The 22,434-nt window shown below is 39.7% G+C and overlaps 1 protein-coding gene across 1 annotated transcript in view; it reads right to left on the reverse strand.

Moving 5' to 3' along the window:
- Positions 1-22,434, reverse strand: part of UMAD1 (UBAP1-MVB12-associated (UMA) domain containing 1) — a 204,758-nt gene that overhangs the window by 47,212 nt on the left and 135,112 nt on the right. Inside the window, exon 3 of the mRNA XM_062178306.1 lies at positions 8,281-8,342. Within this exon, the coding sequence (XP_062034290.1) occupies positions 8,281-8,342 (62 nt within the window). The remainder of the gene's footprint in view (positions 1-8,280; positions 8,343-22,434) is intronic.

A 22,434-nucleotide genomic window follows, 5' to 3' on the forward strand; every position in this document is an offset into this window, starting at 1 on the left:
GGCCCAAGTCCTCAGGCCCCTGCACCCACGTGGGACACCTGGAGGAAGCTCCAGGCTCCTGACTTTGTGTCAGCTCAGCTCTGGCCATTGCAGCCATTTGGGGAGTGAACCAGCAGATGGAAGACTTTCTCTCTCTCTCTCTCATTCTCTGTCTCTACCTCTCATTGTAACTCTTTCAAATAGATAAAATAAATCTTTAAAAAGAAAAAGTGGATTCTAATAGCATGTTCTTAACAATTTCAGCAAAATGTTTTTGTTGCTATTGCTACTACCTTAATTATTGTTTTTGCAACTGCTGTCTATTAAATTTCCTAATACAAATTGACCATAATACTGTTTAAGGTTTTCATTAAGATATTTACATTAAACAGGCACTAAGCTACTATGGTTAACAGAAGCTGGGGGGAGTAGATATTATTGCCACAGTTTATTATTATAAATAATTTTTGCATCTTCTGTCAGTATAACCACAGGAATATCTCAAGCCACCAGCTGATAATAATCTTTATAAATCCTACTTTGCAGCTATACCATCTGTTAGTTATTACATTTTATATGTGCCTCCATATGCATATGTGAATTAGTTATCACTCAAGATAAATACACAAATGTAATTATGGCTTTATGGGGAGTTTTTATTGACTTGTTTTTGCATTTTGTTATCTTCAGGCCAGTAAGTAAATAAAAATAATAAAGCAAATAAAAACGTTCCTCAGCCTTGGAAACCAAAAATAAGTGCAAATTTAAAAAAAAAATCTTGTCTGTAGTTACAAATATAAAAAATTTAAAGTTCAGCAAACACTTAAGCAATCTAAAAATATCTGCTAAAACTAGGTTAAAATTTATAGTCACCAAAGTTGGACAGGGTTATGCTAAAAACTGAAATATATTCACAACTCCCAAAATATACCTACAAAACCAAAAAGAACAGGTCCACTAGTAAATTAGTAGCTAACATGGTTCATTTTCATGCTATAAAACACTTTCCAAGATTACAAATTGTGAGGAAATGAAAACTTTCTTACTTGCGATGTTTATTCTCTTCAGAGATGGGTCATAATGGCAGAAACTCAGAACCAGGTCCCTTCTGCAGCTGTGGGTGTATCCCCAGAGTCATAAGTAACAGGCTCCCAGATTCGCAGAAGGCAATAAGTAACTGCACTACCACTACAGCTCACTATCAAAATTCTCCCAGAAGGGCAATAAGAATAAAAGAAGGAACAGAACGATAAAGATAATCTTTTAATTGGACAATTAGTTCAAATTATAAGTTTTCCTCTCGAGTACTAGAGTCTAATGACTCATTTTAATAAGCCCAAACATAAGTTTACAGGAGCTCTTACTCTACACACCAAAAACGTGGTGAATTCTATTATTCACCAATGGCTCTTTACTAAAAAAATATTTATTATTTGCTAGTGAAAGGCACACACAGTAAAAGAGAGGGGAGCTCACTCACATCCACTGATTCATTCCCCAAGTCCCTTCAAAGGCAGAACTGGTCCAAATAGAACCTGGAAGCTGGGAATTTAATTCAGGTCTCTAAGTGGGTGACAAGGTTGCTTGAGTCATGACCACTGCCTCCCAGGGTCTGCATTAGCACAAAGCTGGAGTCAGGAGCCAGAGCTGGGAACTGAAGCAGGCACTCTAGTAGTGGGGACACAGGTGTCTTAACCAGCAAACACTTGCCTTGCCAATGGCTCTCAAAACACAGACAAAAGTATCAACTGAGAAAAATCAATGATGTTTCTGTAAGTTAGTCTTCCCTTAAGTAATGATACCTTAGGATCATTCAAAGGGAACTGTAAAGTACAGGAGTAGTTACTGATTTACGCCATTATTGAAAGAAACCCTAAACTAGTTTAGGAAGGGTAGTGAAGAAGAGACAAATATACAAATCTCTTCAGGAAATAATTAAAAATTTGATTGTTTGGGGGGAACGAACACTGTATGGTTTTCAGTTTCATGAAATGCAGTTTCATTAATTACTTAACACAGACATTAAGTATGATGCTTTTTGTATAAGTGACTTCAAATATCTTATAATCCAACTATGTAAACATAAACCTATCCAACGCCCAACCAAGTCACCTTTTTCAAATTCTACTCTGTTTACATGTTAGAATTTCTATGATATCAAGAGATGTACTTGGGTAGAGAACATAGTTGTGAAATATACATGGGTAACCTGCAGTTGGTCCTCTGTATATAAGATCAAACTAAAAATGAACCATAATGAAGAAGGAGGTGGGAGAGGGAGAGGGAGGTGAGAAGAGAATTGTGGTGGTAGGGTGGGTATGGGGGAAAGAACCACTATATTCCTAAAGTTGTATCTATGGAAAAATGCATTCATTAAATAAAAACTTTTAAAAAAGAAATATACATGGGCTATAAAATGTAAGGAAAAATACCACAGATGACTTAACAAAATTTTTTAACAGCCATTAAAACTGTACTGTAGGCCGGCGCCGCGGCTCAATAGGCTAATCCTCCACCTAGCGGCGCCGGCACACCGAGTTCTAGTCCTGGTCGGGGCACCAGATTCTGTCCCGGTTGCCCCTCTTCCAGGCCAGCTCTCTGCTGTGGCCCGGGAGTGCAGTGGAGGATGGCCCAAGTGCTTGGGCCCTGCACCCCATGGGAGACCAGGAGAAGCACCTGGCTCCTGCCTTTGGATTGGTGCGGTGTGCCGGCCGCAGTGCGCCGGCCACGGCAGCCACTGGAGGGTGAACCAACGGCAAAAGGAAGACCTTTCTCTCTGTCTCTCTCTCACTGTCCACTCTGCCTGTCAAAAAAAAAAAAAAAAAAACTGTACTGTAGAAGATTCATTTAATTTTAAACTGTTTATTATCTATCATGTAGATTCATGTGTATAAACCACTTTTACATTATTATTTCCTTCTGTATTTCTAAATGTCCTTAATGAAACATTTCATTTCCCAGGGACTTAATTATATAAAATTAAGTATAAAGTAACTAGAAAAAAAAATTCATGGTTCAAGGCTTATGTAATGCATGAAAATCTTTCTCAACTCTTCCTAAAAAATATTTCTTCTTCCATTGAATCCCTTAGTTATTTTTATAGTTATGGAGTATAAATGGCCTTTTATTAAATGCTTTACATTATAGTGATGTATTGAACTTTCTAAATTTTCACAAATACACTGAGAATCCTTGCATCTGAAAATAAGTCAACAAATCTTACAAAATATCTTGCTATCTTCCCCATTTCCACATCCAACACCATTCCTTTATTTGAATTCACGTAAACCTCTATTTTGGTATTCTGAAAGCCATTTACTCCAAAAGGTGCTGAGAAATGTAAGTTATAGGTTGGCAACTACAAATTTTATCTTTTCAAAACTGTTTATTTTCATCTATTTCAAAGGCAGAGAGAGAAAGAGAGAGAGAGAGAGATCGATCTTCCATCTGCTGGTTCACTCCCCAAAGGTCCATTATAGCCAGATGGGCCAGGCCAAAACCAGGAACCTGGAACTCCATCCACGTCTCTCACAAGGGTGGTAAATACTCAGGAACGTGAGCCATCATCTGCTGACCTCAGAACGCATTAGTAGAAAACTGGATCATAAGCAAAGTAGCCAGGACTCAGACATCCCAAGTACTGACTTAACTCTGCACCACAACCCTGTAAATGTTATCTTCAAGTATCCAGAAACTATACTAATTTTCAAGTACATCCTTATTTAAATATTTCAACACCTGTTGTATGGTCATTAAACTAATGAATTAATCAATCTCTCTTGCACAGTACTAAAAATTTCTTAACAAAATTATTAAACTTTTCCTTGCTAATATATTAAGTGTGTCAAAACAATATCAATTAAAAATAATTTTCTATAAGTAACTCATAAGAAATGTAAGAATCAGGCTGGCACTGTGGTGTAGCATATAAAGCTGCTGCCTGAAGTGCTGGCATCCCATAAGGGTGCCAATTCAAATCCCAGCTGCTCCATTTCTAATCCAGCTCTCTGCTATGGCCTGGGAAGACAGTAGAAGATGCCCCAAGTCCTTGGGCCCCTGCATCCAAGGACTGGGAAGAAGTTCCTAGCTCCTGGCTTCGAACTGGCCCAGCTCCAGCCATTGCAGCCATTTGGGGAGTGAATCAGAGGATGGAAGACTCCTCTCTCTCTCTGCCTCTGCTTCTCTGTAGCTCTGCCTTTCATATAAATAAATGAATCTTAAAAAAAAAAGAAATGTAAGAATAACAATTTTGTAGTGAGAGAAGATATAACTGTTTAAAATGTCAAACAGAAAATAGAATATAATTAAATTTGAATGTAGCAACAATCAATAAACAGAATTTACTCATATAAACAAAACAGAATTTAAGGAATAAACATAATTTACTCATAAGAGGATCACATATTTATTCACTTATTCATCCAGAAATCATTGATAGGACACTTATCAACATCACATGTATCTAACTGGATGACAGTTGCTGAGGCCATAAAGCCAAATAAGATATAGTCTTCACCTTCCAGGAATTCATAGTATAATGAAGCCATGAAAGAGAACCTACATAGTAAGAGAACATTAGGGTTATCTCTGGAGCTGGAAAAAGGGTTTTCCTTTTTTTTTTTTTTTTTAAGATTTATTTATTTGAGAAGCAAAGCCACAGATAGAGGGAGAGATAGAAAGGTCTTCCATCTGCTGCTTCACTCCCCAAATGGCCACAACTGCTGGAGCTGAGCTGATCTGAAGCCGGGAGCCAGGAGCTTCATCCAGGTCTCCCACGTGGGAGCAGGGGCCCAAACACTTGGGCCATCCTCCTCTGCTTTCCCATGTCATCAGCAGGGAGCTGGATTGGAAGTGGAGCAGCTAGGAATGGCAACGGCATCCATATGGGATGCTGGTAACGCAGGCAGAGGCTTAACCTACTATGCCACAGTGCCGGACCCAAGAAAAGGGTTCTTAAGGGGGATGATTTTGAATAGAGTTTGGAGTTGGAGTTTTGGGGGTATACAAGTAAGAAAATCTGGCTTTCTTTTTTTTAGAAAGGGATTTGGGGAAAAAACTGCCCATCTACTATCAGTCTAGTGAACAGCTGAGGACAAAATTGGGGTGGCAAAAAACAGATCTGGAAGATGTCTGATAGAATCAATAGGACTTGATGATAGATTTGATGGCGGGGGGGGAGGTGCTGAGAGAATGGACCAAAATGGTATTTCAGCCTCTGACTTGACAGAAGATTGACAGCATGAAATGAAATCTAGATGACCAGTTCACAAATAGTTACTATGCACTGTCTGTGTACCCAAAAGTACTCCAGGTATAGCAATTCTGTTTTCATTCTAGTCAGAAGAAGCATACAGGAGCCAAAAAAATAACCAGAGACAGTGATAAATGGGATGGAGAAAACAAAACAGGGTTATATGATGGTGACAGGAGAAGGAAGCTTTAGCAGGAGGTTAGTAGTCGTGAAAAGTGACTCTTGAATGATAAGGAGGGAGTCAAGTGAAGCTTAAGAAGAAACAGCGAACATGAAGGATGGGCTGGGAACAAGCTGAACAGCACCAAGGGACAGCAAGGGAGCTGGTGTATGGGGATGGGGACTGGGGCCCTGCAGAACAACGAAACTGGAGAGAGCATGGAGCCCCTCATGGCTCACTGCAAGGAGCTCAGCATTTAGGCCAGTGACAGGGAGCAGGCAGCAGACTTAAGCCTCAGTGTGATATGATTATCATTTGACTCAGATTTCTGTCTGAACAGTGGAGGCGGAGAGTGCTCACAGAAGTGGTGGCTTAGCCTTCCTAAGTGACAATGCCAAGAAGCAGCCAGATTCTAGACAAACAGGTGCAGATGACAGGACTTGCTGATGGATGGGAGGCGGAGTGTTGACGCAAAGAGAGAAGCCAAGGTACCTCAGGGCTTTGGGTCCTAATGCACTAGGTATATGGTAGTAATATTAAGCACAGATGAAGAAAGCCTGGACAGACAAGCATCAGGGTAGCAGGGCCAGGAATCAGTAGATCTTCTACAGTTGAGGAAAGACTAGTTGTCTAAGAACTTGTCTAAGAGTTGTCTAAGAACTTGGATATAAAGCATCATGTGGCCATACAGATACAAAGTCTGGAGTCTACCGGAGAGGTCTAGATTTAAAGCCCTGAGACTAGATAAGACTCATCAAGGTAGAATATAGAAAGTGGGGTATATGGAGTAATACTTTTGTCCTGAGATTTTTAAAAGAGTAGTGGTTTCCACATTAGATGCTTAAGATTCAGATAAATGATTATTTCGCTTATCTGCAGCAAAACTTGAGAGGCCTTCAAAGAGTTCATGGAAAATGCATATTCTGAAAAAATTATGCATCGATTACAAAATTTTTACACCAAAGTAAACACATTTAATTCCATTTTACCACAAGCATCTTGAGGTACCCTCATATATACCTCCAACCTTATTGATTAATAATTTATTATATTAATGGAGAGATTCAAAAGTAGCACAATAATGATCTAGTTTTAAATCTCTGAGGATCGTAATATCAAACAATTCTTTCTTTAAGAATCAATCTTGGAATTACATCAATGAATCAACTTTGAAAAATACCAACTCCTGGCCTTTTGGAGGTGACTAGGCCATGAAGCCCAAACCTTCAACAATGGGATTAGTGTTTCCTTATAGGGGCCTGAAAAGATCAGAGTTCTTCCTTTATTAAGTGACAGTATGGCAACAAGGCACCATCTATGAAGCAAAAAGCAGATCCTTTCCAGGTATCAAATGTGACAAGGCTTTCTAGACTCCAGAATTGTGAGAAATATGTTCTGTTGATTATAAGCTGCCCAGTTGATGGTATTTATGGCTTGAACTAAGGCACTAAGCATTTAAAATCAAGTAATCATGGGGGATAATCCTGATGGTTATTTCTCAAACTTCAAATATATCCATCTTTATTCCCTATCATAAATGCAACTACTCCTGATCAGCACTCATTACATGTTTGAATAAATGAAAGAAATCAAATTCTTTCAGTTTATAAGTGAGGCGTTTTTCTTTGTCCTTATATATGCTTCTTTCACCATCATGTACCCAGAACCTTGCATGGTACCTTGAGTACAGTCAGTGTTCAATAAATATTTTTTGTACACATGAATGAAAGAATGAATGCATTGTTTCATAAGAGATGTTTATGATATTTTTTCCTCCTCATGAATTTACTTCCTTTATCATGTCTTCCAATGAGATGTTTCCTTGACTTTAAAACACTTGCTCATTGTGAAAAGTACTAATATAGAAAGTTAAATATCTCTTCTAAAGATAAATATTGTCCTCTATTTACAACTCAAGGCTGCATCAATTTATTGATCTAACTAATGTTTATTCACTGCATACTCTGCTAGGCACTGGGGACACCACAGTGAACCAAACAGGCCAGGCATCTGAACTAGCTGTATGCGGCAATACCCTTCCACGCTACCAGCTGAATATGAGTGGAAGTGTGTCACCATGCAAAGAGCTTCAAAATTCATGGATATCCCTTAAATTTTGACATTCTTTTTAAGTCTTAAAGACAATTTCCGTGATTAAGTACAGTTAGTACCTTGCTACATAGCACATATAAGTAGCCATCCTAACTATAATGTCAAGCACCCTCAAGGAGCAAATAGTTTTCTCATGTGAAAAACAACAAATATTCTGGTCTTGCTACAGAACACTTAGAAGGAGAGTACTTTGATTCTAGAAACAGTAAGGGAATATAGTATTGAATTCATTATTTTCAAACCTTTCTCTATAGGCTCATATACTGTCTATCAACTCAAATACAAGAAAGCTCAGAAAGTTTGTGGAAAACGGAATTAAAAATAAAGATTATTTCAGTGCAAAAATTTTAAAATCCATGCACAGTTTTTTCATAATATGCATGGTCTATAAACTTTTTAAAGACACTTTATATGCATGTATTTTTTGAGGGTGTAACAAAATTAACTTTTAATTCCACTTTCAATAAACTTTTTGAAGTGTGCTTATATATTAGAACATAATCAATTAAAAATAGTTTAAACATTTTCATGTAAGGACTCTGCCCTCTATTTTTAACAGAAATTTTCCAACTCCAGCACTAGGAAAAGTGTGGCACTTGGGACATCACTCCCTGTGCTGCCTTCCACTGACTTCCAACAAATCTCCTCCTCTTGGTGTCACAGTACCTGTCTGTACAGTGAGAGAAGTCACTGTTGTCAGAGGAGCACGTGATCACTGAAGAATACGGACCACTCATTCAGTTTCACCCCAAAAGAACTCTTACTGTCTTTCACTTACCTCTAAAGGCGGATCACATTCTATACCTGAAGTTTTACTTCTTTGCTCATTTGCTGTGTCTCCTATAAAGAAAAAAAAAAAAGCCAAAAAAATTTACCATGCTGGTGGGGCCAACTATCTTCTACTCTTTGAACTACCTTTTGCTAATAATAATTCACATTTCACATCACAGAAGCAATTTCCTTTGTTACAAAATAAATCGGTCAACTTTTAAAGAAATGTAATTTTAGTCAGCCTCATAAATCATCCATAAATATACATATACACAAAACCTAAATTAGAAATGTATTCTGCGGCCGGCGCTGGGGTTAAATAGGCTAATCCTCCGCCTGCGACGCCAGCACCCCGGGTCTAGTCCCGGTCGGGGTGCCGGATTCTGTCCTGGTTGCCCCTCTTCCAGGCCAGCTCTCTGCTGTGGCCCGGGAGTGCAGTGAAGGATAGCCCAAGTGCTTGGGCCCTGCACCCCATGGGAGACCAGGATAAGCACCTGGCTCCTGCCTTTGGATCAGCGCGATGCGCCGGCCACAGCACGCCGGCCGCGGTGGCCATTCGAGGGTGAACCAATGGCAAAGGAAGACCTTTCTCTCTGTCTCTCTCTCACTGTCTACTCTGCCTGTCAAAAAAAAAAAAAAAAAATGTACTCTGCTTTGTGTAGGTTGACTCTGGAAAACCCAAATGTATTTATATTTTGCACATTAAATTGCATTTCAAATAGACTAGGACAGCTTGTGACTTAAAGAAGTTCAATTATTTCAAAACAAAATCCCTTATAATATGATTAATGTTCCTCCAAATTAATTTTTCATTATATACACATTATATACACTTTACAAGTGTATATTGTGTTTCTGCAGATTTGCATTGGAGTAGATATATATGTTTGTATGTAACAATCAACCAAATATCAGACAATCATTACAGAAGTAAAGAACAAAGACCAAATGCTTAAATTCTTTAGTTAATACATTGATTCCTAAGGCTACTACCTGGGTAGGTTGTATATTACTAAATTAAGTTGGTGACTAGGCTGGCCTGAAGGACACATAGTTAGGTAAGAATAAGCATAATTTATTAATCGCCCATCTCAATATATGGCCTGTTAGTAATACATTTGTAGAGTCTACCAATGAGCCTATTTCTTTGCAGCATAATCTGAGGTAAATTTGGCAATCTGTAAATTGTCCTAAAACATTTAGCCAGTTCAGGAATATCCAAAGCAGGAACAATTACCACATCCATAAATGAGGGCTTGATTGACATTAAAGGTTAAGAAATTGTTAATATAAAGAAGTCTAGGCCAGCGCCGCGGCTCACTAGGCTAATCCTCCGCCTAGCGGCGCTGGCACACCGGGTTCTAGTCCCGGTCGGGGCGCCGGATTCTGTCCCGGTTGCCCCTCTTCCAGTCCAGCTCTCTGCTATGGCCTGGGAGTGCAGTGGAGGATAGCCCAAGTGCTTGGGCCCTGCACCCCATGGGAGACCAGGAGAAGCACCGGGCTCCTGCCATCGGATCAGCGTGGTGCGCCGGCCGCAGCATGCTGGCCGCGGCGGCCATTGGAGGGTGAACCAATGGCGAAAAGGAAGACCTTTCTCTCTGTCTCTCTTTCGCACTGTCCACTCTGCCTGTCAAAAAAAATAAAGAAAGAAAGAAGTCTAGGAGTATTAACTGGACCTAATAGATGAAAATCTTGGGTGAGCTTAACTGTTCCATACAAAACATAGAAGTTAAGTTTACCAATGGCTATGATCAAGGAAGAGTCTAATGAAAATTTTAAAGGAGTAAATATAACCCTGTTAAATTCTAAAATCATGAAGAACAAAATTGGTATTGTACTTCTGTAAAATAAAGTAATTTCCTTAAATTCTTCTGTCATGAACACCTATCCTAGCCTATATGCTTTATTCTCAGCTGTGTGCAATGATATTATCATTGGGCAGAGCCCAGCACATGATATATGGTCAATAAATATTAGCTGAATAAATAAGTGAACTTATCTGGTTAGTTTATCATCTACAAAACTGTCAGATTAACATTTAACAGCATTTACTAAAAAGTGTATTTTAGTATACAGTAGTACCTTCCTACTAAACTATATTTATGAAACTTCAAAGGCAAAATTATTAGCACTTTAACATTATTCCTAGTAATCCGTAATTGTCGCATAATGTGTTGGATTTCTTAGAGAGTCCATGATTTTTTTAAGGTTTATTTATTTATTTGAAAGTCAGCGTTACAGAAAGACAAGGAGAGACAGAGAAACAGATCTTCTTTTCCACTGGTTCACTCTACAATGACAGCAATGGCCAGGGCTGGCCTAGGTCAAAGCTGGGAGCCTGGAGCTTCTTCCAGGTCTCCCATGTGGGTATAGGGACCCAAGGACTTGGGTTATCTTCTGGTGCTTCCCCTGGCATATTCGCAGGCAGCTGGATTGGAAGTGGAACAGCTGGGACTCACACTGGCACCCATGTAGGATGCTGGCACTGCAGAGGTTGGCTTAACCTCCTATGCCACAGCACTGCTCCGCCATGATTTTTTTAAGAAAACAAGCACATTAGGGCCAGCACTGTGGCGCAGTGGGTAAAGCTGCTGCCTACAGTGCTGGCATCCCATATGAGCACCAGCTCAAGTCCCAGCTGCTCCACTTCCAATCTAGCTCCCTGCTAATGCACCTGGAAAAGCAGTGAAAGATGGCTCTAGTGAGAAAGGTTATCAATCTTCCTGATATCAAGTAACACATCTGCCTTGAAGCAATTGCAGAATCATTATTTACCAAAATGTCATGTCTAGCAATGACTATGATAGGAAAATAACAGATTACAAGGAAGACTGCCATCTGCAAGATTATTTTTTTATAAATAGAGGTACAAAATGAAAACTAAACTAACACACAGAAAAGAACAGGTCACAGTGAAATATATGTTTTGGAGGGTATTTTTCTCCCACTAAAGAATTACTTTACTATGGTAAAAATTCAATTATTATTTACATTTCTATAATCCCTGTAAAAGTTAGGTATTTTAACAATAGATAAATAAAAAGGATGTGAGAAATGTCAATAAAACACTTTAGTTTTCAAGTATCAATTAACTCTAACTTATATGCAGTGCAGATTCATTTGCAAGTCAGCCATTCAAAAAAAAAATCAGCATTTCATAGGACTCTTTCATAAAGCCTCTTGTTTGGCATCACATGTGGTTACTGTTGAGCAGGTGCAGAAAATTATCCCTCTGTCCAGCTGACAGGTAGATGAACTCGCAGAGGGCACCGTAATCAATGACTCCATGACCCAAGGTCTCCCAGGACAGAAGTCACAATGAGGGTAGAACTTTGTCTCTTGACATCCTTGGGGACTCAGTGGTCTGGTGGAAGGTTCCAAGGGTTGGGGGCTAGCTGACAGGAATCAAGTCTTTGAGTTAGAGAGCAGGGTATAATGAGAAGAGCAAAAGGCTCCAAAATGCATCTCTGAAGGCAGGGTTTTGGCTGGTCCAAGGCCCAGGCACCCAGACGATTCTCTCTATTCTTTTTTCTTCCATAGGCCTCACGGATGATCTGTTTTCTTCCCTTTCCATTTGGTGATGCCAAATACTTCCAACAAGAGCATGCCTCTGTCCTTTCTGGTCAAACAGTCTCCTTGATGCTTTTATAGAAGCTTGCAGTACTAGAAACAACTTATAAGAAGCAAAACTCCATTTTACAACAGGCAAAAATTCCACATAACCACACATTTCCTTTGTCTAAATTGCAGTTTTTATTTAGAGTGAGTAAATTATCAAGGCTACACACACACACACACAAACATATATATGTATATACACTAATGAACAAGTTTCAGAACTTAGTGTGGGATTGTAGTGAAATCTCTCTTTATTTTACATTAGGGGTTGGCAAAACTTTTTCTGTAAAGTTCCAAATAGTAAATGTTTTAGGCTTTGCAGGCCAGCTGGGCTCTGTCACAAGTTTGCAATACTACCATCGTGGCCAACAGAAGTGGGTCAATATGTCAACAATGAGCATTGCTGTGTTCCAATAAAATTTTATCTACAAAAACAGGTGGCATGCCATAGTTTCAAATCCCAGTTTTACAAGAATATATGTCCTCTACCTTTCCTTTGCACAAAAAGTTGATGTTTGAGCTCTATGAGGAGATAATAAAAGAAGGCATGCTCATTAGAGCAGTATCATGATCCCATTCTTCTGGGTGAAGGGGAGGAAGTGAGTGCCAGGTGGAAGGGAAGGTGGAAAGGAGAGAAATTCCCAGGGATTGGAGGGGAATCCCAAGGCCTACTTGGGTGCCCAAGAAAATGCCCATCTGGAAGGGTTGATGGTGGGTGGATGAGGAAACAGACAAAGAGGAAGTTCTGTCAACATTCACCACGGGCTTCTTTCTGCTCTCCTGTCTGTGGGTTGGGTGTTCGGGGCGACTTGGCTGCATGCAGTCCTGACTCTCTCTTTAGAACAGAAGGACTGAAGGAATCCAGAGAGCACATCACTCTGTCTGCTCTGATCCTCTCTGCAGGGACTTCCTTCCATTTGGGGAAGCCTGCCATAGCCAGGTGAGCTCAATCTGATTCTGGGATTCAGATTAGGTTTCCCTGGAGGGACTTCAAAAAGTTCATGGAAAATGGCATTTAAAAAACAGGTGTATTTTGCTATAAAAAAATTTGAAATCAATGCATGGAATCCTCACAGGGTTCATAGAAAATGTGTATTATGAAATATGTGTGGATTTCAAAATATTTTGCAGGAAAATAATCTCTTTTAATGCCATTTTCCCACAAGCTTTTTGAAATACCCTCATATATGCCCTATTCTTCAACAGAAGCTTTATAGGCAATAAGGATGAGAATTTTGTTTCCATCTGTTCCATTTCTTTTCCCTCCTCAATTGGCCAGATCTCATTTGGGAAAAGGGATTTTTATGACTGGCATGCCCTTGAACTCAACAGGACTGGGAGGGGCTGGTGTGGACTGGGTTGGAATCTGCACATAGAAAGCTGTTTTCCTTCTCTTTTCTTGAACTAAAGAAGATTTATCTAGAACTGTCGATCTGTGAATGCAATCACTAAAACCCTAGTTCCAAGAGGTTCACATGGAAAAAACATTTCTATGGGCAAAAGTATGAGAAAACCCTGTACAGCACGTGTTCTCTTCCAGTTGATTGCCAATGCACTTTAGTATCTGAGGATTTCTGCTGTACAGAAACTTCCAAAATTTCTTCCCTATGTATTTGACTAAGGGGCCATTTTATTAAACCCCTTGCAAAGGTCTATTAACACACTATAGGGAAATGCTGATAAAACATTCCTGAAGGTAAAGTTGACTATAATATATATTTTTAATATGATTCTTAAAGCGGTTTTTCAATATGGCCAAATGTAGGTGTGCATTTACATTCATTTTACATAAGGCTCACCTACACTATTTTTCTTGGGATGATTTTTTCATGACTCCCTGCTAACTCATGCAATTGCACTTGGGGCAAACAAGCAGTATGAGATGCATTCTACTACACAGCTGTGATTCCACAATAGTTGATCATCTACAGAGCAGAAAACCATGGCCAGGCGTCTTCAAGACATAGGAGAAAGCCCTCCAACTTAAAAATATCTCCCCTACAAATTCTACCAATTAGAGATTCATTAGGGTTAATGAGCTCCTCTTTTAAAATGCAAATACCCTTTGGGAGTGTTTGCCTATTAGTCATTCACCAAGTGAAGTGGCAAAGAACAGTGGAATGGCCACGCCACTAATTCCTTTTCATTCTTCAGTGGTACTCATTATCCAAGGCAGTCTGGCACTGAAGAAAGAGACCAGCTTTGAAATCTGACAGAACACACTACCCTTACCAAATCTATGACTATGTGCAGTTATTTAGCTTCTCAGAGCCTGAATTTTTTCATCTGAAAAATGGGAATGATGCATAAGAAGGCTGTTTAAAAGATTAAAGGAGGGCCTGGCATTGGCAATGTGAAACAGCTGATGAACATACCACCTGAGAAGCTGGCGTATCATATCGGAGTGACAGTTTGAGTTCCAGCTGCTCTGCTTCTGATCCAGCTTCCTGGTAATGTGCCTGGGAAGACAGAAGAAGATGGCCCACATGCCCGAGCCCCTGCCACCTGTGTAGGAAACTGGGATGGTGTTCCTGGCTCCTGGCTGTTGGGGTCGTTTGGGGAAAGAACCATTAGATGGATGATTTCTCTCTCTCTCTCTCTCTCTCTCTCTCTCTGTTGCTCTGCCTTTCAAAATAATAAGTAAATCTTTTTGGCTTTTTTCTTACAAAAAAAAATTAGAAAGCCTATTAGGTACTAATTGCAGAGAAATCAGGAGGGGAATTCTTTCAGGATAAAAATTTTGTCTTAAGTCTTGACATCAACTGCTGTGTTCTGCCTTTGTCATACAGGTGTTGTCAAATCTTCACAACAGGAGAATCCCTACTCTGAATCCACCAAATTCACAGACTGAAATCTAATCCCCTGTGAGAAGGTATTGGAGGGGGCCCTCTGGTAGGTGATTAGTTCACCAGTGTGGATCCTTCATGAGTGGGATTCATGCCTTTTACCCTACTGGATGAAGAAACAATTTGTCCCTTCTACCACTAAGAATGCAACAAGAAGACACCTTCTGTGATCCAGGACAGGGCCCTCACCAGACTTCAAATCTGCCAGTACTCGGATTGCGGGCATTTCATCCTTCGGTAGTGTGAGAAATAAATGTCTGTTGTTTATAAGCCACACCATTTATGGTATGTTGCTGTAACAGCCTGAATGAACTAAAACAAGGAGGGCAATAGGAGAGGCCCTTACATGTAATCTTATATAATGCTTTGGTAGTATTGTGAGGTAGGCTTCATTACATCCATTCAACAGAGACAGACCTGGAATTGGAACCAAAGTTGTCTGACGATGCCAAACTATTCCATAATATCTTGCTGCTTCCCATGACTGATGAAAATTTAGTTTTCCAATTCTGTGTGCAGTCCCTTAACTCTCTTCCAGTTCAGTTTTCCCTACCACCTTTCCTAATTCTGTCCATTTAATCCCTATCTGTTTTCCACCACAATGAAGAAAAGAGGAATAGAGAGAAAGCAAAGGCACTAATTGCTTAAGACACAGCTTGCCCAGGAGCCTGGTCAGGATTCTGCTGACAAGTGTTATAACCTCAAAGGAAAATGAGCCAAGAATTGGAATAGCTACGCCACAGAGGGAAGAATGCAGTTAGCAAACAAATACAGGAAAAGGCTCAAGCTCACCAAGAATTCATGAGAAGCAAATTAAAATGGCACTGAACATGGAATAAATTAGCATACCAAAATTATTAAAGCCCACAACTCGCAAAGCATGGAAGACAAATGGCACACTGGTCTCATTCTGGTAATAAAGTGGATGTCCAATGAGCGAGCATCTGTTGATTGGACTGTGGTAGGAGGGAGACAGTAAGAAAGAGAATTGTGCACACATATTCACTAACAAAAAGAATTATAAACTGCTACTAGAACCTGAACAGAATTTTAAACAGGGTTCAACAGGACAATCTACTTTAAAGGATGCTAGGGTAATTTTAATACATATTTCTATACAAATTCTAGGCACCATGTTAGATTTTAGCCCGTGACTGCTATTAAAATGATACAGCTATAATTTTGCTTACTACTTTCACAGTGTAGAAGTACACTGGATGGTTATGGACACTCACTTTGGGAAGTAAGAAAACCAGCTATATATTAATCCTACCCTTGTGCTCTTCATTAACTTATAATAGGATTCTACCAATGTCTGTACATCAGAGTCTTATTACTTTGTAGCTATGAGACAATAATGTTTCTGAAGATTGTGAAGTAAACTAGAAAACATCAATTAAACATTTAATACTATGTTAAAACCAGGTAATGCCAGGCATTCCTACTTTTATACTGGAAAACCAGAAACCAAAAAGGTCAACTTAATTTTGTGCATACATATTTGTGAATTCTGTGTTGTATTGTGTTGTTAACATCTTTCTTAATCAAGGTAAATTTATACACTGAGAGAGTAAGTTGGACTGATAATTCCTGAGTCTGGATCCTGAAATGCTGGTGACAGGAAGTTCCACAAAGGGCCACTTCAAGGAATGCACTGATCATAGGCACTATAGTCTACGGGCACCACTGAGAATGAACTGGGCTGATGCAAATAAAGATTTTTAGTGTCAAGGTACAGATGCATTGCCATCAAGTCACTCACATACCCAAAGAGTACTCTACTCAGTTTCCTTTCCAACCAAAGGAATAAACTTCTTATGGATTAGCATCAGGAGTTTTGCTCTGTTCATTTTTTTTTAAGTTTTTTTAATTCATTTATTTGAGAGGTAGGGTTAGAGACAGTGGGAGGAAGAGATAGAGAGAGAGGTCTTTCATCCGTGGGTTCACTCTCCTAATACCCACAATGGCTGGAGCTGAGCCAGGAGCTTCTTCCCGGTCTTCCATGCAGGTGAAGGGGCCCAAGTTCTTGGGCTATCTTCCACTGCTTTGCTAGGCCAAGGCCATAGCAGAGAGCTGGATCAGAAGAGCAGAAGCCAGGACTAGGACCGGTGTCCATATGGGATGCCAGTGCCGCGAGCAGAAGATTAACCTACTGTGCCACAGTGCCAGCACGGTTCTGTCAGTTTTTAACATATAAAAATAACTGACTCTATGAGAGGAAATGTGTGATTCAACCTCTTCCTTTTAGCATGAATTTGTCCAATCAGAGATGTTAGTTAGGTAAACCGCTCATCCTCCTAAAATTGAGATCTTAAATGGATAAAAGAGATACAGTATAATAAATGACAAAAAAAATTGCAGGTGCGAACCATCAAAACAGTATATGAAATATATTAAATTCAGGTTCAAGTTAAGTCTCCTTCATTAAACAAATGTTTGCTAAACATCGATGTGTCAGGTGCCATACTGGGCACCATGTGCGCTAGGGAAGCACCATTTGTGCCCTCACAAAACTTACACTCAGAGGGGATTTCAGCCAAGCGAATGGGAAATTACAAAAAGTGATTATAGCAATCAGTCCCAAACTAAAAATAATGGGAATGTCAAGGACAGATGTTCAGTGCAGCAAGTAAGGTGCCACCTGGGTTGCCCAAATCCCCTACTGAAATGCCTGGGCTTAAATCCTGGCTCTGCTTCTGACTCCAGTTTCCTGCTAACGTGTACCCTGGGAGGCTGCAGGTAATGGCACAGGTAGTTAGGTCTGTGCCACCTACGAGGGTGACTCAGACTGAGTTCTTGGCTCCTGGCTTTGACCTGGCACAGCCCCAGCTGTGGCAGGCATCTAGGGAGTGAACCAGCAGGTGTCAGACCTCTCTGCCTGTCTGCTGCCTCTGTCTCTCTGCGTTTCAGATAAAATTTTAAAAATTATGGTTGTATTTCAACCCAGCCATCCCACTCCTTGGAATTTACCCAAAGGAAATTAATTTGGCAAATAAAAAAGCCATCTGCACATTAATGTTTATTGCAGCTCAATTCACAATAGCTAAGACCTGGAACCAACCTAAATGCCCATCAACAGTAGACTGGATAAAGAAATTATGGGACATGTACTCCATAGAATACTATACAGCAGTAAGAAACAACGAAACCCAGTCATTTGCAACAAGATGGAGCAATCTGGAAAACATCATGCTGAGTGAATTAAGCCAGTCCCAAAGAGAAAAATATCATTTGTTTTCCCTGATCGGTGACAACTGAGTGCCAAAGGGGAAACCTGTTAAGTGAAATGGACTATAAGCAACAATGAACTGATCAGCTCCTGTCCTGACTTTAGATGTACAATGTAATACTTTATCCTTTTTAGTATTTGTTGTTGTTGTTGTGGTTCTAGTACTATTGGTTGAACTCAGTAATTAACACACAATTATTCTTAGGTGTTTAAATTTTAACTGAAAAGTGATCCCTGTTAAATCTAAGAGTGGAAAAAGAGAGGGAGGAGATGAAGAGCTATGGGTTATTTAACTATGTGCTTATTTTCAAAGACTTGAATAATCACCTTGTAACAATGATCAGATTTGGTCTATGTTATGTCATGATTTTAAGGAATCTTATTTCAACCAGATATTTTGGATTTTGATATTGGTCTATTATGCTATGTTATATGTGCGTACATATTGTATGTCCACAGGGGGAAATTTTATTAAGAGTTTTATTTTAAATGGCTTTTAGATAAGATTGTCCATAAATTTAAGCTGCTAAAATCAATCAAAGATACATTTTAATTTGTATGACCTGAATCTGTGTATCATATGTTTTAAACTTGTTGGTAGAAAGAAACTAAAAACATTTTATATAGTTGTGCTTAAGTTTACTGGTTAAACAAACTACACCATGTTAGATATTTAAGACGTGTTTTCAAATACATGATTCTTAAAATTTATAGAAGGCATTGGACCTTCCGGTAAATGTTTTATTAAGTTCTTATCTAAGGGTTGAAACGGTTTGCTAAGTATTCATGTAATATTGCTATTGTCAGCAAGTGATCTAGGACTTGCTCCCTCATTTCTCTATTCTAAGCCCAACTTGTTCTTTCACTTCTCTATTCTCTTCAAGGTAGGGAACTAATTCTATTATGAAGGAATCTGTGGGACGCACAATTTAATCTTTAGACCTTATAAGAGATGGCTGACATTTTTCTGTAATAGCATAGCCAAAATAAGAACTTAACTAATAATCTCATAGCGAGATTCACATCGCCATCAGCGAAGTATACAGTAAGTAGAAAAAAAAAAAACCTCCCTTTCAGACCAAAGGGAAAGAAAGTTTTAAAGTGAGAATATAATTTTCCTCATGGGCATTGTCTACCTTAGAAAAACTACTACAGAACATGCCTGTGACTATAGACTTGTAGTTCAGGCCACCGAAGATTAAAGATGGGACACGGGCACTCCCTTGACTTGCATCCTCTGGTCTGCTTTAACACAAACCAGGAGGAAAAGAAAGCTAGGCATCAGAAGCAATGGGTGGCAGGCCTATTAATGGTTGATCTGTGCAGTGATCTGCCCTCAAGGAGACCCAACAGGCCAGTCCACTGCAGTGGCTTTCAATGTGGTAAGCCTGGGCTTCAGCAGAAGTCAGCTTGTGAAGAGCCCTGGCAGCTCTGCCAAGAGTTGGATCACTGGAAATGGACCTGCCCTGGAGTCGAAGGATGCCCAGGTCAGAGCCACAGATCTTATTGGCTCTAAGCTGAAAAGCCCTTCACTCAGCCCAACTTCCAAAGTGACCACTGCAGCTGAGGGTATGGTCAAGTAGGGTCAGCAACATTGCAGGCAGAACTGTAAATTTCTTGTTAGAGATGCCACCTGCCTTTACCTGGCCAGCTCTCCTCCCAGGCCAGCCAAGTAATGGAAGTCAACAGAGTGCCTTCCCCTAGGAGGTTCACACCTCCCTTAGGATATACCCCATGTGAAGAGATAGATAGGTCTGAGCCTCTTAACTTACAAGGCCTAAAACCCAACAGATTATTATCAAGCCCCTTCTATCAGGTTCTATTTGCCTCTCAATCAGAAAAATTACTTGTAGCTTAGACAGCACCTTTCTTAGCTCCTCTAATAATGACTCTGTCCTTTGTTCTAGACCCTGTCTAGTGCACTTGAGCCTCATTCCTTTGTAATCATAACCTCTACTCTACCACCAATGGCTCTACTCCCAACCTGTGTGTACTGATGGTCCTCTTCCCCACTTAATGCTGTATAATTGTTCAGACCTGGTTAAGGCCATTCTTAGGATCATTGGTTACTATCCTCACCCTGTCTTTTATGACCTTGTCTAAATATGATCAGAGTCGGGGAACTTGGAAGGCTTCCATAGCCTTGGCAACTCATGATGACAGCCTAGGGTGGTTACTGGCGCCATAAACTAGAGTGTCAATTTGTTGGGTCAACAACAGGAGCCACTGTGCGCTTGCTCCTGATGTGGGATCTCTGTCCTTGATGTACTGTACATTTTGATTTAATGCTATAACTAGTACTCAAACAGTATGTTTCACTTTGTGTTGCTATGTGGGTGCAAACTGTTGAAGTATTTTATACTAAATTGATCTTCTGTATATAAATAGAATTGAAAATGAATCTTGATGTGAATGGAAGGGGAGAGGGAGCGGGAGAGGTGAGGGTTGCGGGTAGGAGGGAAGTTATGGGAAGGGGAAGCCATTGTAATCCATAAGCTGTATACTGGAAATTTATATTCATTAAATAAAAGCTAAAAAAAAAAATTATGGTTGTATTAAACGGGTTAAGGAATGGACACTTACATGGAACATGCTGTGACAAAGGTAGGCAGCTACAATAAGAACAAGTTTCCTTTGCTAGGGCTTTGGCTCTCCCTAGCTCCTTTCATTAAAACATAAACTAAAGAACATAAATAAATCATAATTATGATCATTACTTTTCCTGAAAGTCAAATATTAAATGTGCCATAGCTGTATCACATACTAAAGTTAGAAGAGAATACTTTCTGAACACATACTGACAACGTTTGAGAAGTTGATATGAAAAAAGTCACTTGCAACTCACAGATCACAATCAGAAGCAAAACCACGTATGTTAGATGTAATGAGATGGCATGATGTGATTCTTGATGAAGACAGAGTTCAATTTCAAATTGCAACATAAGCTGGTTGGTTTTACTAAAATCTGTCTCACCTGTCATTCATATACACAATAGGAATGTGTAAAAATTACTGTCCTAAGGATCACAGTATGCTTTGCCATTCTTAAAACGCTCATAGAAAGAGAGAGATTTGTCCCCTTTAAAAACTCATAAGAGCCTAAACACCACAAACCCTGAGGGAGGAGTAGAAGCTGTTCAGTGCCCACCAACTGGAAGTGAACAGAAAGCAATCGGGAACCACTAACTGGTAGCCTGAGGAAGGACAGGAATGGGCCCAGACCACAGCTGTGGGTTGCCAAATCGGGCATGCCTTTCTGCTATGGTTATGGGACTTTTAGTTAGGCTACAATACATGGATAAAGGAGAAGGAAAAGTGAAATCACTGGGTAGCCTGGGATGGAAGGGAAAGCAAGGGACTGACAGTAGCAGGAAAGAGGGATTTCATAGACTTACTAGGAGTTAAACTTTGAAATATCTGGTAGCCAGTGGGGTCCTGGATACAAACTCCTGAGTCTCACAAGAGGTTCAGGTTTGAGAATGCTGGTAAACAGCCTAGAAATTGGAAGTTTCAGCAAACATTCTGTGAGATTCTAAGCTAGGTGGTTCATGGACAATACTTGGAGAATACGAACAGATTAAAACAGCCTTAAACACAGCATACAGATTATCCAAATCTACCTGATGTTTAGTGACTGTCCCCTCCCTCCCTCCAGAGCTCCCTCCCACACTGTTCAGATATTGAGGGTACACATCTCTGTAGAAAGGTACAGACTCCATAAAATTAAGTATTCCTAAAAGATTTTTAAGCAAGTCTCAAAGAGATATTTGTATTCCTATGTTCATAGCAGTATTATGCACAATAGGCCAATGGTGGACCCAAAGCTAGTGCCTATCAACAGATGAATGGATAAATCAGATGTGGTACATAAATACAATAGAACATTATTATTATTTCCCTAAAAGGAAAATAAGACATGACATGAATGAACCTCCGAGACACTGCTAAGTAAAACAAGCCAGTCACAAAAAGACAGATACTGTATGATTCCACATTGAAGTCTAGAGTAGTCAGATTCATAGAGATGCAAAATTCAAGGGTGGTTGCCAGGGGCTAGGGAGAGGAGAGAATGGCAAGCTTTCATTTAATGGATACAGAGTTTGTTCTGCAAGATGTAAAAGTTCTAGAGATCATTTCTACAAGATTATCAGTATAGTTAACACTACTAAAGTATACACTTAAAACATTTTAAGGTGATAAATCTTACACAACACACTACAAGTAAACAGTAAATAAAGTTGTTTTTTTAAAATAAGTGTTTTCCACTATTTAATACAATAAAATGGTGGAAGTTAAGAATACTAATGGCTGGGCCAGTGTTGTGGCATAACAGATTAAGCCGTCCTCCCTTAGAGACACCAGGATGAGCCCCTACTGCTCCACTTCCAATCCAGCTCCCTGTTAATGTGCCTGCAAAAGCAGTGGAAGATGGCCTAAGTCCTTGGGCCCCTGCACCCACGTGGGAGAC

Source organism: Lepus europaeus, chromosome 20 (assembly GCF_033115175.1).
Source record: "Lepus europaeus isolate LE1 chromosome 20, mLepTim1.pri, whole genome shotgun sequence".
NCBI classification, from domain to species: domain Eukaryota; kingdom Metazoa; phylum Chordata; class Mammalia; order Lagomorpha; family Leporidae; genus Lepus; species Lepus europaeus.